General features: G+C 64.3%; 1 protein-coding gene across 13 annotated transcripts in view; it reads right to left on the bottom strand.

Moving 5' to 3' along the window:
• Positions 1-118: 118 nt before the first annotated feature.
• The window catches only part of Ca-alpha1D (Ca[2+]-channel protein alpha[[1]] subunit D), a 66,109-nt gene continuing 52,713 nt past the window's right edge, over positions 119-13,514 (bottom strand). For 6 of the 13 annotated variants that reach the window (XM_037213950.1, XM_037213946.1, XM_037213953.1 and 3 more), the window contains 12 exons: positions 13,307-13,390; positions 12,674-12,862; positions 12,077-12,179; positions 11,018-11,157; positions 9,835-10,273; positions 8,203-8,339; positions 7,524-7,622; positions 6,271-6,360; positions 3,862-3,965; positions 3,634-3,665; positions 2,040-2,191; positions 119-1,485 (listed from right to left, as the gene is read on the bottom strand). In XM_037213950.1, coding sequence (XP_037069845.1) covers positions 1,333-1,485; positions 2,040-2,191; positions 3,634-3,665; positions 3,862-3,965; positions 6,271-6,360; positions 7,524-7,622; positions 8,203-8,339; positions 9,835-10,273; positions 11,018-11,157; positions 12,077-12,179; positions 12,674-12,862; positions 13,307-13,390 — 1,722 coding nt within the window. In that variant the 3' untranslated portion in view covers positions 119-1,332. Of the gene's footprint in view, positions 1,486-2,039; positions 2,192-2,247; positions 3,406-3,633; positions 3,666-3,861; positions 3,966-6,270; positions 6,361-7,523; positions 7,623-8,202; positions 8,340-9,834; positions 10,274-11,017; positions 11,158-12,076; positions 12,180-12,673; positions 12,863-13,306; positions 13,391-13,514 lie in introns of those variants that run through there. The other 7 variants (XM_037213959.1, XM_037213948.1, XM_037213954.1 and 4 more) reach the window with 5 other exon arrangements.

The following is a 13,514-nucleotide window of genomic DNA, read 5'->3' as shown; positions in this document are numbered from 1 at the left end:
ACTTGATGTTCTCGCCCGGGTACGCCTGTCCACTGCAGGCGGCTCGGCTGGGGGCCGGCCAGTGTCGGCGCCACCACCACCACCGCCACCACTCCCCGCCGGCTCACAAACGCAGCGCTCCTGGGAGGACAGTATGTATTACGTCGCTGGAGTAAGACTTGCCTCGCGATAAATGTCCAATGAGGCGCACCACGGCGCCGGCCGGCCGGCGCGGCGGCGCCTATTTTGATTGGGCGCGGCAGGCTCGTGCCGCCACTGAGTATTCGGCCGGACGAAGCGGGCCGGCCGCGCCGCCGCCGCCCGGCCCGCTTTGGCACCACTGTGGCGGGCAGGCGCGGCGGCGCGGCGAGAGGCGGGTGGTGGGGGCGCCGCGCGCCCCGCCAGCCGCTGGCGGGGCGCCACAGCGGGCGGCTCAGACCAGCCCGATTGCACTGTGTAGCGGCCGGCCCCGCGGCCACGGGCGGGGGCGGGCTCCAAACACGACACACACACGCGTGAGGCAAAGTACGAAACCCATCGTCCAACCGCGCGGCCGTCGCACGCCTCCATGCAGGGAACTCGCCCCGTCGCCCATCACAAAACCTTGCAAACGATGCAAAAACGGGGCATGCCTTAAGCGACAAATACTGCGCAACAAACGCGCCCTTCAAACCACGCGGACCGCGCCGCCGTCAACATGTACTAAGTTCCTGATCCAGCAGCAACATTTCTAAAGGTTCCGGGGCGAGGTCGGCCGTGGATGCCCGGGAGCGAGCCAGACCTAGCCGGGTTAAAAGGCGACGCTGCAGCCAATCAAAAAGCGCAGCCAATCAACGACGAGAAACGCCAGTGACGTCACCAACGACGACAAGGTGAAAAATGGACGAATGGTTTGTGCTGGTAACCTCAGGCACTGGCCAGCAGCCGGCGCGCTGTGGGACTAGTTGGCCGAGACGTTAGAGTGCAAGCGACGGTTGATGGGAAAGACATATAATGGTCCATGATCTCGCTGGGCGCCGCCTCCGCCGGAGCGGTACCCCGGCGGTGCCGCACCTCAGAGCGAGAACCGCTATGTACAAACGACCTCCGGAGACAGTATACCCTCTCACCAACACGCCAGGTCGCTCGGCGCTACCGAGCCGACTACGGTACAAAAACGGGGAGTCCGGGCGCGCGCCGGGGCGGCGGGGCCTGAGCGGACGCCGGGCATCGCCTCCTGAGCAGAGAGGGACTAGACTGGAGCGGCGGAACGCGCGCGCGCGCCGGGCGTATCACAAAGTGGGGGGCGGGGCGGGGCGCGCCGCCTGCAGAGGCACTTGTGGCCGCCGGGCGAGGGCGAGCGGGGAGGCGCCGCTACCGGGGCGAGGGCGTGCGCGTGAGCAGGGCGTGCGCCGCCCGGTCCAGCTGCTCGGGCGTCATGTCCATGGCCTCCTGCAGCTCTCGGCTGGCGGTGCGCACGAACTGCGGGTCGTCGCAGTAGGCGCCCAGGCCCTGGTCAGCCAGCACCTGGCGGCGGAGGCGCGCCGCAGCCGTCAGCCGAGAGGCCAGGCGTCGGTCAACGCGCCACTCTGAGCCTCGCCGGCACGCGGACAGACAGCGGCGATACTTGAGACGTGCCACTTCTGGTGAGAGGAACGTGCCGCTGTTCACACCGTTCCAGTTCAGTGTAAACATACTCGCCCTAGTTTTTTGGTGTGCCCATCGGTAGCAAGACTCACAGAGATCATATATTTTGTTATCACGTCGGCCAGTATAAACCACTAGATACTTCCCTTGCCCCGAAGAGACTGGCAGCACACTCAAACTGTCCACGATGACATTCAGCTTCCCTAACTGCGTACTGAAAGTCACTCACACTTTCTCAGAGACCGAGAGGCACCGAGCCGTACTCAGGAGCACTCGCGCCTGGATCCTACTGGGCCAAGAGAACAGGCACTCCGCCCGCTGAGGGCATCGAGAGGGCGCTCCAGCTCCCCTCCCGAGCACCCGTGGGCGGTCCCACTGGGCACGCGCGCGAGCCTCTAACCCTGCCCGTTCGCCGACGGTGGGCGGTCACTCACCCGGCCGACGAGACTGTCGGCAGACCCGACCACCTCCGAGAGGGGCCGGTCGGGCCGGACGTGGCGCTGGTGCGGGCTGCTGGGCACCGAGCGCGACAGGGCGCCGCCGCCGGCCGCGCCCTCACCGCCCGGCCGGCGGTGGCTGCTCGGCACTGGAACGACACGGTAAACGTCAGGCGGCGCGAGGCGTTGCGCCGGCCGGCGCCCGCTGCACCGACACCGACAGGCGCCCGCGGTGGACACGGCCAGCCTCAGACGGCGACGGTGTCACTGGGGCCAGCGTGGCCTCGGGCACTAGCGGCGGGGTCAGACGGAGCCGCTGAAGTCGGCTGTGTCGGACATGCACGGTGCGCGACAGGCTCCCCCACCAGAGCCATCGGACGCTCCGCAGTGACCAGCACCGCGTGTATCGCACGTGCGCGGCGCCAGGCAGAGTGCCGGTGCCCGCTGATTCGTTAACGTATCACCGCTACTAGACTGAGTCGTCAGTGCTGGCCAGCCCGGCCATCGAAGAAGGCACGGTCACAAAGAGCCGCAAAACAGAGAGATAACAGACTAAACGACGCAGGGAGTGGCAGAGGCACCAGTGTGCTTGAACGGCGTCACATCACATTAGCAGCACCGCCACCTCGCAGCGAGGCGTCACGGTTACCACACCGCAAGGTCAGCGTATGTAGTTTACAACCACACGCAAGTACTTTACAACCGAGCGCCCCATGTGAAGCATTCACCCAACAAGGTACGTTCCGGTGACGACAAGGAACGTGACTTTGGTAGACTTCAAGCAGCCAACAGCCCGCCTGCTTTCATGGCGACCTGGCATCAAACAGCATCCCTGAGCACGGCCAGCAAGCCACCACATCACCACTCCGACTGCTATGATACACACGGCGAGAGGTCGCTCCCACGGCAGGTACAGCGCAGCCGAAGGCAGCACACAGAGAGACGCAGCACACGGCAGCCGTGGGGCCGAGCGTGGATCGGCGCCCGGCAGTGCAGGGCAGACGGCGCGGACGTGAGGCAGGCAGGCGACATGCATCATCTGACCGACCGGGACATGCGGGGACGCAGAAGCAGGGCCGGGCCGCGGCGCAGCGCCACCAGCCCGGCACGGGCGCTCAGCTGGCAACAGAAGAACCAGCCGACGCGAGCTACAGAAGCTGGGACAGGACAGACAGAGAGCGGCGACAAGGCGCCCGTCCGGCCCCCGCGAGACGGCGGCGGCGGCGACGACAGCGGGCGCCGCTGCTGACCTAGACCGGGCGGCGGTGAGGGCGACAGGCTGGTGAGCACCAAGGCCTGCGTGCGGGCCAGCTCGCGCAGACCCTCGCCCAGCAGAGGGATGCAGTGGCTGCTGCGGCACGCCCTGCGCCGCGCACTGGCCCGTTAGTCGGTGACCACAGCACACCACGCACGGTGTTAGCCCGCGGCCGGCCAGCCGGCGCCGGCGGCCTGCGCTGTCGTGCGGGACGCTGTCGAGGCTACGCCAAAACGGCGGCGAAAACGGGGCGAGCGCACACGGTACAAACCAAGGGCCACTCCAATCGGCAACCAAGGAGGCGCCGCGCACCGGCGCACACGCCTGTACTCTTACCATCGTTAGGGCTCAAAAAATTCGCAGACGTTCTGGAAAGCGCATAAGTCGGGTGAGAACGGCGGCACCACACGCTGGCCAGAACAGGGCGCGCACTGCGAGACGGCGACAGCACGGCCCCAGCGCCGCCCTCAGCCAGTGGGCTCCGTTAGCCACCGCACGCGCTGGGCCCGGCCCGGCCCGGCGTGGCACTGCGCCCACCCGCCCGCCGGCCCGCTCGCCGCCTACCTGCCGGGCGGCTGCAGGGTCTGTAGCGGGATTGTCTCGCCGTCGCCGGAACTGCTGCGGGCCACGCCGCCGCCGTTCACCGGCAGGTGGTGGCCGTTGTTGGTCTGGGGGCGGGTCACCTCAGGTCACGCCAGGTCAGACGACGGGCGAAGGGAGGCAGTGTCCGCATGTGGCCACGGTCGCCACGGCGGGGTGGGTCTACATGAGACTACGCGAACTGCCAGTCTGAAGGTCGCCGCCCCTCACACTGCGGGCCGGTACACATGCAGGTCGATTGATATGGCGCAAAGGGCGCTCATACGAGTTCCGAACAGCAACGACGGCTCCAAGGCAAAGGGCTTATGTGGGCAAAATACATGCGAGGAAGCTTACATGTCAGTGAGGGCATCATTAATCATTACGAAATGGAACACCGCCCTGCCTGCTAGGTAGCGGCCAAACGGCACGTGCAGCGAAGCTCCATCATTCCAAACTACGTGCCGCTGTTCAGATACATCAGTCATGCAGCTTGACACGCTGAATGCATCGACAGGATGACGTCACATCGATGCTCTGCGCAGAGCATATACTTTAAAGCACACTACGGAACAAATGTATTCTAGCGTGCCAGCCGGAACCCGAAGCAGTGTAACCATTGCATGACTTTTAAACGAAGGGAGACAAGTCACGCCGAACAATCGTACTTCAAAATTGGAAGCAAATACGCTGTATAGGCCATGTTCGCCCTCCCATACGCCGTGTTCGAGTTTGGTAAGTGCAGCCTTGCGCATGTTCGACTCAGCAACCCGGTCTCCTGGCGAGTACAACGCTGAGCGCTGACAGCGACCACACACCGTAATTCCGGTCCTGCTCCAGCTGACGCCAGAGCCAGCTCCGACTGATACCAACGCCAGCCAGCCAGGCCGGTCGTCAAACACGCTGTCCGTCCCGACAACCCGCTTGGTCAGAGCGTCTGCCCCCCCCCCCCCCCCAATGTAAAAACCCGTGGCGGGATGGATTCAGGCTGCTTCAGGCGCTCGCTAATTGTCCCGGACTGAGATGGCTTGCAGCCGATGGCAACACCCGAGCTAAAAGTCAACTGACGCAGAGCGCAGGACGGAGCGCGCTGAATATTCGGGCACGTTAGACCTTTCGCCGCAAAATTCCGCAGTTGACCGGGAATTTCACAATGCCAAGGTGGGGCGGGGCTCACAGAAGCCCTGCTTAGCGTTGAAGATTATGGCGGAAATAAATCCAATCAAAGGTTCGCACTGAATCTTTAAGAAGACGATGCTGTTCGGGCAACCCTTACAAGTGCAACAAGTGCAACAAATGAAGATGAGACATTTCCGTTTCATTACCAAAGGTGTGTCCAACGGGGTTTTCTACACCATGCACAAACCTACATATCTCGACTACTTTCATCGGAATTAATCTCGGATTCAACCATGGCCCGTCCATGAGTCGGAAACGGACTCAACCCAAAAATGTACTGTGTTGCTTGCATTCAGTCAGAGACAATGAGATATGCCGACCAATAGGATTCAGAATCGACTCCGGTGCAATTAAATCAAGGCTGGGTCTATGCAAAGCTCTCCATTGCTTCAGAGCATTGAGTTCATTGCTTACAGGATGTTGCAGTAGTATACACCTTGTGACCGGTATTGCCAGTATTATACTCGAGACGGTTCAGATGACACTCAAGACCAGAAAACACACGGAGGCTCTTGAGGACACCTCCCGCAGCGATTGCTAGCGGAGTCCGATAGCAGAATCCAAACTACGGAGCAGCAACGAAAAAAGAAACAGCGTACAGGCAAACGTGTTGACAGCTAGAAATAGCAGGCATGGGTCAGAAAATACAACACAGTTGAGAAGCCAATGTTTGTCTGCCGCGCAGTAGCGTACCGTAGCCGTGCAAACACGAACGCAAGCGGCACATCAAACGCACACCAACGCAAGCCAGCAACCAACAACAACGCTGCAACTGAGTCACACAGCCGTTTGAACGTCAGGGTCTAAGAGCAGCGCTGCTGACCTCCGCAAGCGGTCAGAGCGCGGCCATTTAACACACAAACAACACAGACATCACACAAAGCACCAACAAGCAGCAAACAACACGAACGGGGGAGGGAGGAAGGGAGGGAGGGAAGGGGAGAATGAAGGACAGGGAGGGGAGGGGAGGGGAGTGGAGGGGAGGGGAGGGGAGGGGAGGGAGGGGAGAAGGGGAGGGGAAGGGGAGAGAGGGAGGCAGGGCGGGGCGACATGAACGCACCGGTGAGCTCACTCCATGCCACACGCTCCCCGCATGACGTGGGGCTAGAGGGTCAGAAGAAGCGCTACACAGACGGCACACGGTGCGGGTGCTGGGCGCGTCGAGCCGACGGACGGACGGACGGACGGACAGGGGCGCGGTGGCGCGGCGCTTACTGTAGCCGGCGCTGCCGACCGCGCGGCTCTCGCCTGGCGGTTCTTGCTGCGGAAACTCGACCACACCCGGCCGAACAGCATGTGATTGCGCTGACAGGACAGGCAGCTGGTCAAACGGCTGCGTCGGCGGCGGCGGCGCGGCGCGGCTGACCGGGCACCGCCGGCAGGGGACGCGTCCGCGCCGGTGGCCCACCCCACGCGACAGCAGCGGTGGCGGCACCAGGCCGTGGGTGAGGCGCCGACATACAACTGGTGGTGCAGCCGCGCGGGGACCAAGACAGATGTTCAAACACGTACGCACACGAACACGCACGCACGCACACCCACACGAAACGGCCGCGGCCGGCGCACGGTCTTCACCGACCGCCACACGCCTGGGACGAATCACCGCTGGTGTCGACACCAGGGACGGCATCACAAGCGCTCACACTCGATAGGCCCCAAGCGGACTGGCGCCGACAGCAGGAGGCAGGACCATCCCCAGAGCTCACTCGCCAGCCTGAGACAGCACAGTACGGCGCGTGGCCAAACTGGTGGCGCCCCCCCCCCCCCCCCTCCATCGGGGACGGACAACCAGTGACGGCCCACGCTCGGGCGACGGGACCATACCCGGCACCCTCCCACGAGCGACACGACCGGGGTCAAGGCAGTCGGCGGCACAACGGCGGCCGGCTCCTGTCCCACCGGCTGATTAGATGACACATCCCGACGACACGGCAGGGGCTGATCAGGTGACACATCCCGGCGACACGGACAGTGACCAGCCCAGCACAGGCGGGGCGAGCAAACGCCGACCGGCCACCCCGCAGCCAGCTGAGCGTTGACGCCGTTCCGGACCAGCCAGACGCGACGGCCAGGCGCCCGTCAGACCACGTGACCGCCGGCGGCGACGGACGCCCGCTCTGACGTGCAGCCAGGTCACCGACAGCCCCGCCCCGTGACCCATTGGAGGGGCGGGCCATACTCCTGGTGCACACAAACAGTGTTGCCAAACAAAGCAGCCATAACACCGAAAGCCCGCGCTGAGCGCCGTGCTGCGCCGTGTACGCCTCCCCACCGACTGCAACGCCGCTGTTCCGCGGGGACAGCCTTCACCATGCGAGGACAGCTCGGACCCCGGCCGATGCCGGTGACTGCGCGTGACAGCTGTCGCTGCTGCAACAGGCGGAGGGGCAGACGGCGCTGGCCGCGTCTGGTGAGACAGCCTCGCGCCCCCGCTGTCGGCCGCGGCGGGGGCGGGGCGGGGAGCTCACCCGGTGCATGGGCGTGTCCTCCGCCAGCATCTGGTCCAGGTTGCCGGAGATGGCGCGCTTCAGCTCGGGCCCAGCCTCGTGCAGAGTGCGCAAGCCCGCCTGCCGCACAGCGGGGCATCAGACACGGCCGGACAGCGGGGCACCGGACACGGTCGGACAGCGGGGCACAACACAGCCGAAGAGGGCCCTCAGTCACGGGGTAGTCTGCCGAGCTGTTGTGCATACCACAAACTGGGCGCATGCCGTCAGTGTGCCAATACACCCACCCACGAACACACTGGACATTGTAAGGAAAGAGAAGGCCGGAAAACACATCCTATGGGCGACGGCGGGAGGAGCGGGCCAGGGTGACACGATGGCAGAAAGCACTCGATGTAAACCCCAAGAAAGGTGACGCCACCTTCCAATGGTATACAACAAAGCCCACCAAACCGGAAGCGTCACGGAGTCGGTAGGGTCACAGCCAGGACCTCGTCGACAGGCAGTGTTCCGCCTCACACGTGTCGTACACGGACTGGTCGCTGGCCAGCCCACCTCGGGCCATCGGCGGTCAGCACGTACGGCACTGGACGGTCCGGCAGCTCCGGTGAAGCCCGCCCCGCAGCCCGGCGGCGCCGGCCGGGCTTTTGCGTTGCGCCCGGCGAGCCGGCCGCGCCCGGCGGCGCCGCCGACAGCGTACCTGCAGCGTCACGGTCGTCGTGTCGGCCTCGCCCTGCGCGCGCGAGTGCTCGTCCTTCTTCTTCTTCTTGAACTTGCGGAAGTAGTCCTGGATGAGGAAGGTGGCGTAGAACTTGCCCACCGTCACGTCGTCCTCCACTGCAACGGGGCGGGGGCGGGCGGCGTGAGCGGCCGGACGGGCTCCGCGGGGGCGGCGCGGGGCGACCCGAGCCCGCGGACCGGCGCCGCTCAGCTGGTCCCCGACCGACCACGGCCGGCAGACGCCGAGCTGCTCGGCAGAATCAGCAGACGGCTGCCCACGCGGTGACCAGGACCAGAGCAGAGCCATCAGACGAGCGTCAGCCGCGCGACCGTCGGCTGCGCGACCGTCAGCTGCGCGACAGTCGGCTGCGCGACAGTCAGCTACGCGACAGTCAGCAGGGTCGCCTGATCTGAGTCTGCGCAGCCGGCGACAGACAGCCGGCCAAAGCTATGCCGGAGGTCAGCTGACCCACGGAAAGACAGAGTCAAGGCGGCCGGCGGACAGACTGCACCGGCAGAGCAGCTGCAGAGACGGAGCCCACAAAGTCAGCAAGGACTCCAGAGAGACAGCACCAGCAGAGTCCAACGTGATCACGAGTTGGCGCCAAGAGCGGACAAAAAGCGCGTGCCGACGTCGGCTGGTGGTCCCGCCAGCAGCCGACCCTGGGGCGCTGGGGCTGACCGCGCGCGGCCGACAGCACGCCGGGAGGCACACAGCAGTGCACGAGCTCTCCAACACACACATGCACATGTACAGACGGCGGGAGGGGACGGCGAGTAGCTGCGCAACGCCATCGCCGGAGGCCGTTAGGTTGTTAGACACAGTCACGAGGTACGTGCAGAAACTCACGCTTCAAAACTGGACACAGTGGCCATGGCGGGGCTAACCCGCCAGTCAAAACAACAGCACGCATATGCACGTCCTAGGCGATGACACTGCCGCATGCAAACGTCGATGTACTAACACACAGCCCGCCGGCGACATTCCGGCCTATTACAGGCCGATGCTCTGAATGCCGGTAGCAAGAAGTACCCGTACACATTGGCCTTCTAATCTAAACCTTCCGAAACAATACTTCTGCTACACCTAAACCTGCGCACAACTCTTAAATTGACCTGTCTTCTATCTAACCTCTATATAGCCACGACCATTCTAGCGATTTCCCAACGCAGTCTTTGTGAGATCGCGGGAATGGTCGCGCTCGGTGCGCGGCCGTGGGGCGGCGCGCGCCAGCGAGTGGCCAGGCGGGACAGACGGTCCACGGCTAGAGGCCGGGAGCCGGCCACGACCGCACCGAACCCGTGCGGACCCGGCGGCGCGCGCCGTCCCACCGCGCCGCGGCCGACCGGCCGCCGCTGCGCCGGCGGCGGCGGGCGCCGAGCTGGCCGGCCGACGAGGGCCGCGGCGGCTGAGGCTGAGCGGCCAGAGCCGCCGACCGGCTGAGGCTGAGCGGCCGGAGCCGCCGGCCGGCTGCAGCTGAGCGGCCCGGCGCGCTGGCCGCTGAAGCCGGGGCCCGCCGCCGCCGGCGCCGCCCCTGTCCGCGCCGCGTTTAGTCAGGGAGGTAAGCACGCCACATCCGGGGCAAGATGCAGGCTGCGCATACTCCCTTACCACCCTCACCGCCTGGTGGCGGGACCACTTGATCCAGCAGCTTCGGCGACGTGCGCTTCCACACTTTCTTGATGATGGCGCGCAGCTCGGTGTTCATGTCGTCGATGTTGCCGTCCGTCTTGATGCGCAGCGACGTGCGCACCACGGCGAACAGCGTGGCGTTGAACATGACGGTGCCGTCGGCGTTCAGCGGCATGTTCATGGAGACGAGCCGCTTGCAAGCCACCCGGTGCGGGCAGAGCTTGCCGAAGCCGAGCGGCGGCGAGATCTTGCGCAGCAGCGTAACCACGTCCACGTGCTTGATGCGGCCCTTGGCGTCCGGGTCGTACTCGGACCAGAGGCGCACGAACTCGTCCAGGTGGTGCGGACCCAGGATGGACCAGTCGCGCGTCAGGTAGTCGAAGTTGTCCATGATGACGGCCACGAACAGGTTGATCACCTGGCGACACGGCGGTGTCAGCGTGAGATCGGCCCAGCTGAGCGGGCGAGGGCGGCTGGTGGCAGGGCACAGCGTGCCAGTACACGCTACCGCTGTCGCGGCGCGTGCGCGCTGATCGGTACAATGCCCCCCATCTGAGACACCACGTCACACTGAGATTGTGTGTCCAAAACATCCTCGTCCCGCAAGCAAATTCCAGGAGTAACTGCGGTCCTGCGAGGTGGACACTTTTACAAGCGGTGATCTTAGGCGAGTTTGACGTGTCGAGGCAACTTGGTGACGACATACGCGCTACATATTAAGCGCCCTCTTCTTGGAATCCATCCGTCTAATGTCTACGAGCTATCACAAACGGGATGTCCACCTAATGCGCCTCAAATCCCAGTCAGAGCAGTCCTTCATGACCCGGCGGCGGGCTGGAGCCAGTCAGAGCGTCCGGCGCTGCACGCGGCGAACCCCAATGACCCCAATGAACTCAGTCGATACGATGTTATCGCGGGACAGTTCTGAGAAACCTTATAAAAATAGCTTAAGCACAGCGACGGGCAGCCATCACGACGACTGGGATAAGACCAACCAGTGAAGCCGTGAACCCTAGGCGACCGGCCGCTGCTGGCAGCGTCGCAGCCATTGCTGCGCACCGGCGCAGAAAAAGTTAAATTTCAACTTGCCAGATGGGCGTCATGCGACGACCAGTCCATGTCTTCCGGAGTCAGTCCGCGACTGAGTATTACTCCCGCTCACCAGGAAGGAGCAGAGGACGTAGAAGCTGACGAAGTACGGTACGGCGAAGACGGTGCCACACTTGGACGTCGGCGACTCGTCCGAGTGCTCGTCACAAAGCCCATCCTGGCAGGCCAGCATGATGTCCTGCCACGCCTCACCTGGTCACATCGGCCAGAAGCGAGGATCAGCAGAGGTCATCGGAGGTCAGCAGAGGTCACGGGTCAGAGAAAACGCGCCTCCGCACCCACCATTTGGAACATCGAGAGATGTCAACAGACGATAATTTGATTGACGCGGTACATGTAGCATACGTTACAGCCCTCCCGGGTAAGATAGATGCGTCAGTTCAGAGCCAAGGCTCCGCGGCCCGAACATCAGGAGCTCGACACATTCAGACACCGGTACCCCAGCTGAACACAGTCACTCGACACATTCAGATACTGCACACCAGTTGGACACAGTCAAAATCACCACAGATGAGCACGCAGACAGCCCTCTCAGACCGGTCCGTCGCCCGTCTCTGCGGTGCTTAATACTCGCTTACAACATCTCAAGCTCTGTGGTTCGGCGGTCAAGCCGGACCCGCCACCAGACAGACCCTGCAGCTCTGCGATCAGCTGAAGCCGCCGCGCGGACCCGCGGCCACCCAAATTCTGAAGCCCTGCAGTCGGGCCGGACCAGGCTCCACATAAACCCTGCAGCTCTGCGACCGGCCACAAACTGCGCGGACCCGCGGCCACCCAAACCAAACTGCGCGGCCCTGCGGTCGGGCCGGACCCGGCTCACATCAACCCTGCAGTTCTGCGATCGGCCACAAACTGCGCGGTCCTGCGGTCGGGCCGGACCCGGCTCCACATAAACCCTGCAGCTCTACGACCGGCCACAAACTGCGCGGCCCTGCGGTCGGGCCGGACCTGGCTCACATCAACCCTGCAGTTCTGCGACCGGCCACAAACTGCGCGGCCCTGCGGTCGGGCCGGACCCGGTTCCACATAAACCCTGCAGCTCTGCGACTGGCCACCGCCGCCGCGTGGACGCGCGGCCGCCCAAACTCTGAGGCTCTCGGCTATCACCCACCGGTGGCAGAGCGGAAGAGCACCAGAACCGCCTGCGGGAACGTCTGGAAGTTGTTGTTGCGGTGTATCGACGAGTCGTCATCGATGGCGATCTTGCCGAACACCTACCACAGACACACGCGAGTTGAAGGCGGGCGGGCAAGCGGCAGAGCGACGCGACGACCGAACGATCGAAAAGGTAATGAGTGAGCATGTGTACAAACACAAGAACGGATGGACACACACGGATCCACAGACGAAGGAATGCAGCGGCAAAGGACCGGCAGCCAGACAGACCGGGACAGCACACGGACTGAGGAAACTACCGGCGCCGGGCGGCGGCGAATCAAGGCAGCGAGGCTGACAGCAATGTCGACTGTCGGCGACAGCCAGGCCGTGGCAACGCACGCCGGCTGCCCCCGCTGCCCAAGTCACACGCCATGCTGCAGAAAGGCAGCGGACGGCCTCAGGTCATCCGCAGCGACGGCAGAGGTGCGGCGCACACCACAAGCTACCCCGCCTCCCCGCGCCAGCGCACCGACAGGGACCAGTGCCGCGCTCGCCCGGACGTGCCGACACGCGGCAGGCGCCGGGCCCGCGCAGCCGGCGGCCACCTCACCTGCATGCCGACCACGGCGTAGATGAAGAAGAGCATGACGATGAGCAGCGCCACGTACGGCAGCGCCTGGAACGACTTGATGAAGGTCCAGAGCAGCGTGCGGATGCCCTCGCCGCGTGACAGCAGCTTGATCAGGCGCATCACGCGGAACAGCCGGAAGAAGTTGATGCTGATCATCTGCTTGCTGGGCTGGAGCGGAGAGGGCGCCGTCACGGCCGCGGCTGCGTCGACGCGACGCGGCTAGCGGGGCACGGCCGTCCCCGGGCGACGGTGACTGACTACTCGGCAACGGCACGGCGGCGAAGCCAGGCGTGCGCGCACCTCCGACGGAGCCGAGGGCCGATCTCAGCCAGTGGCGGAGCGCCCCAGCGCCGACCGGCCGACCCGGCCCGGCAGGACGACGGCGGCTCCACAGGCCGCCGGCAGCACGGTACCGAGATAGACGCGCCGCGCGCAACCATGGCCCGCAGGCTGGCTACTCGCCGGACACGGCAGAGAGGCGGACAAATCCTGGACAGACGGGCTCACAATCAGGCCCGGAGAGCACCCGCCACGTCCGTCGGGCACCACACGGACCGCGCCGACGCAGACTCAAACTGACAGACTCAGACCGATAAACTCAGGCTGACTTACCAACAGATCTCCGAGGATGATGTCTATGAACGAGCCCAGCACGATGATGAAGTCAAACACGTTCCACGGATCGCTGAAATAGTTCTGAAACACACACACGGCACATGAGAGACACGAAATCCTACACAAGCAAGCCGCCGCCAGCAGGCGCATGCCTCAATTGATTTTTGTCATACGTCAAATGTAAGACATCAAGGATGAGCAGAAT

Source organism: Pollicipes pollicipes, unplaced genomic scaffold, assembly GCF_011947565.3.
Source record: "Pollicipes pollicipes isolate AB1234 unplaced genomic scaffold, Ppol_2.1 Scaffold_3447;HRSCAF=4054_pilon_pilon_pilon, whole genome shotgun sequence".
Taxonomy (NCBI): Eukaryota; Metazoa; Arthropoda; class Thecostraca; order Pollicipedomorpha; family Pollicipedidae; genus Pollicipes; species Pollicipes pollicipes.
This window is presented reverse-complemented; position numbering and strand designations above follow the sequence as displayed.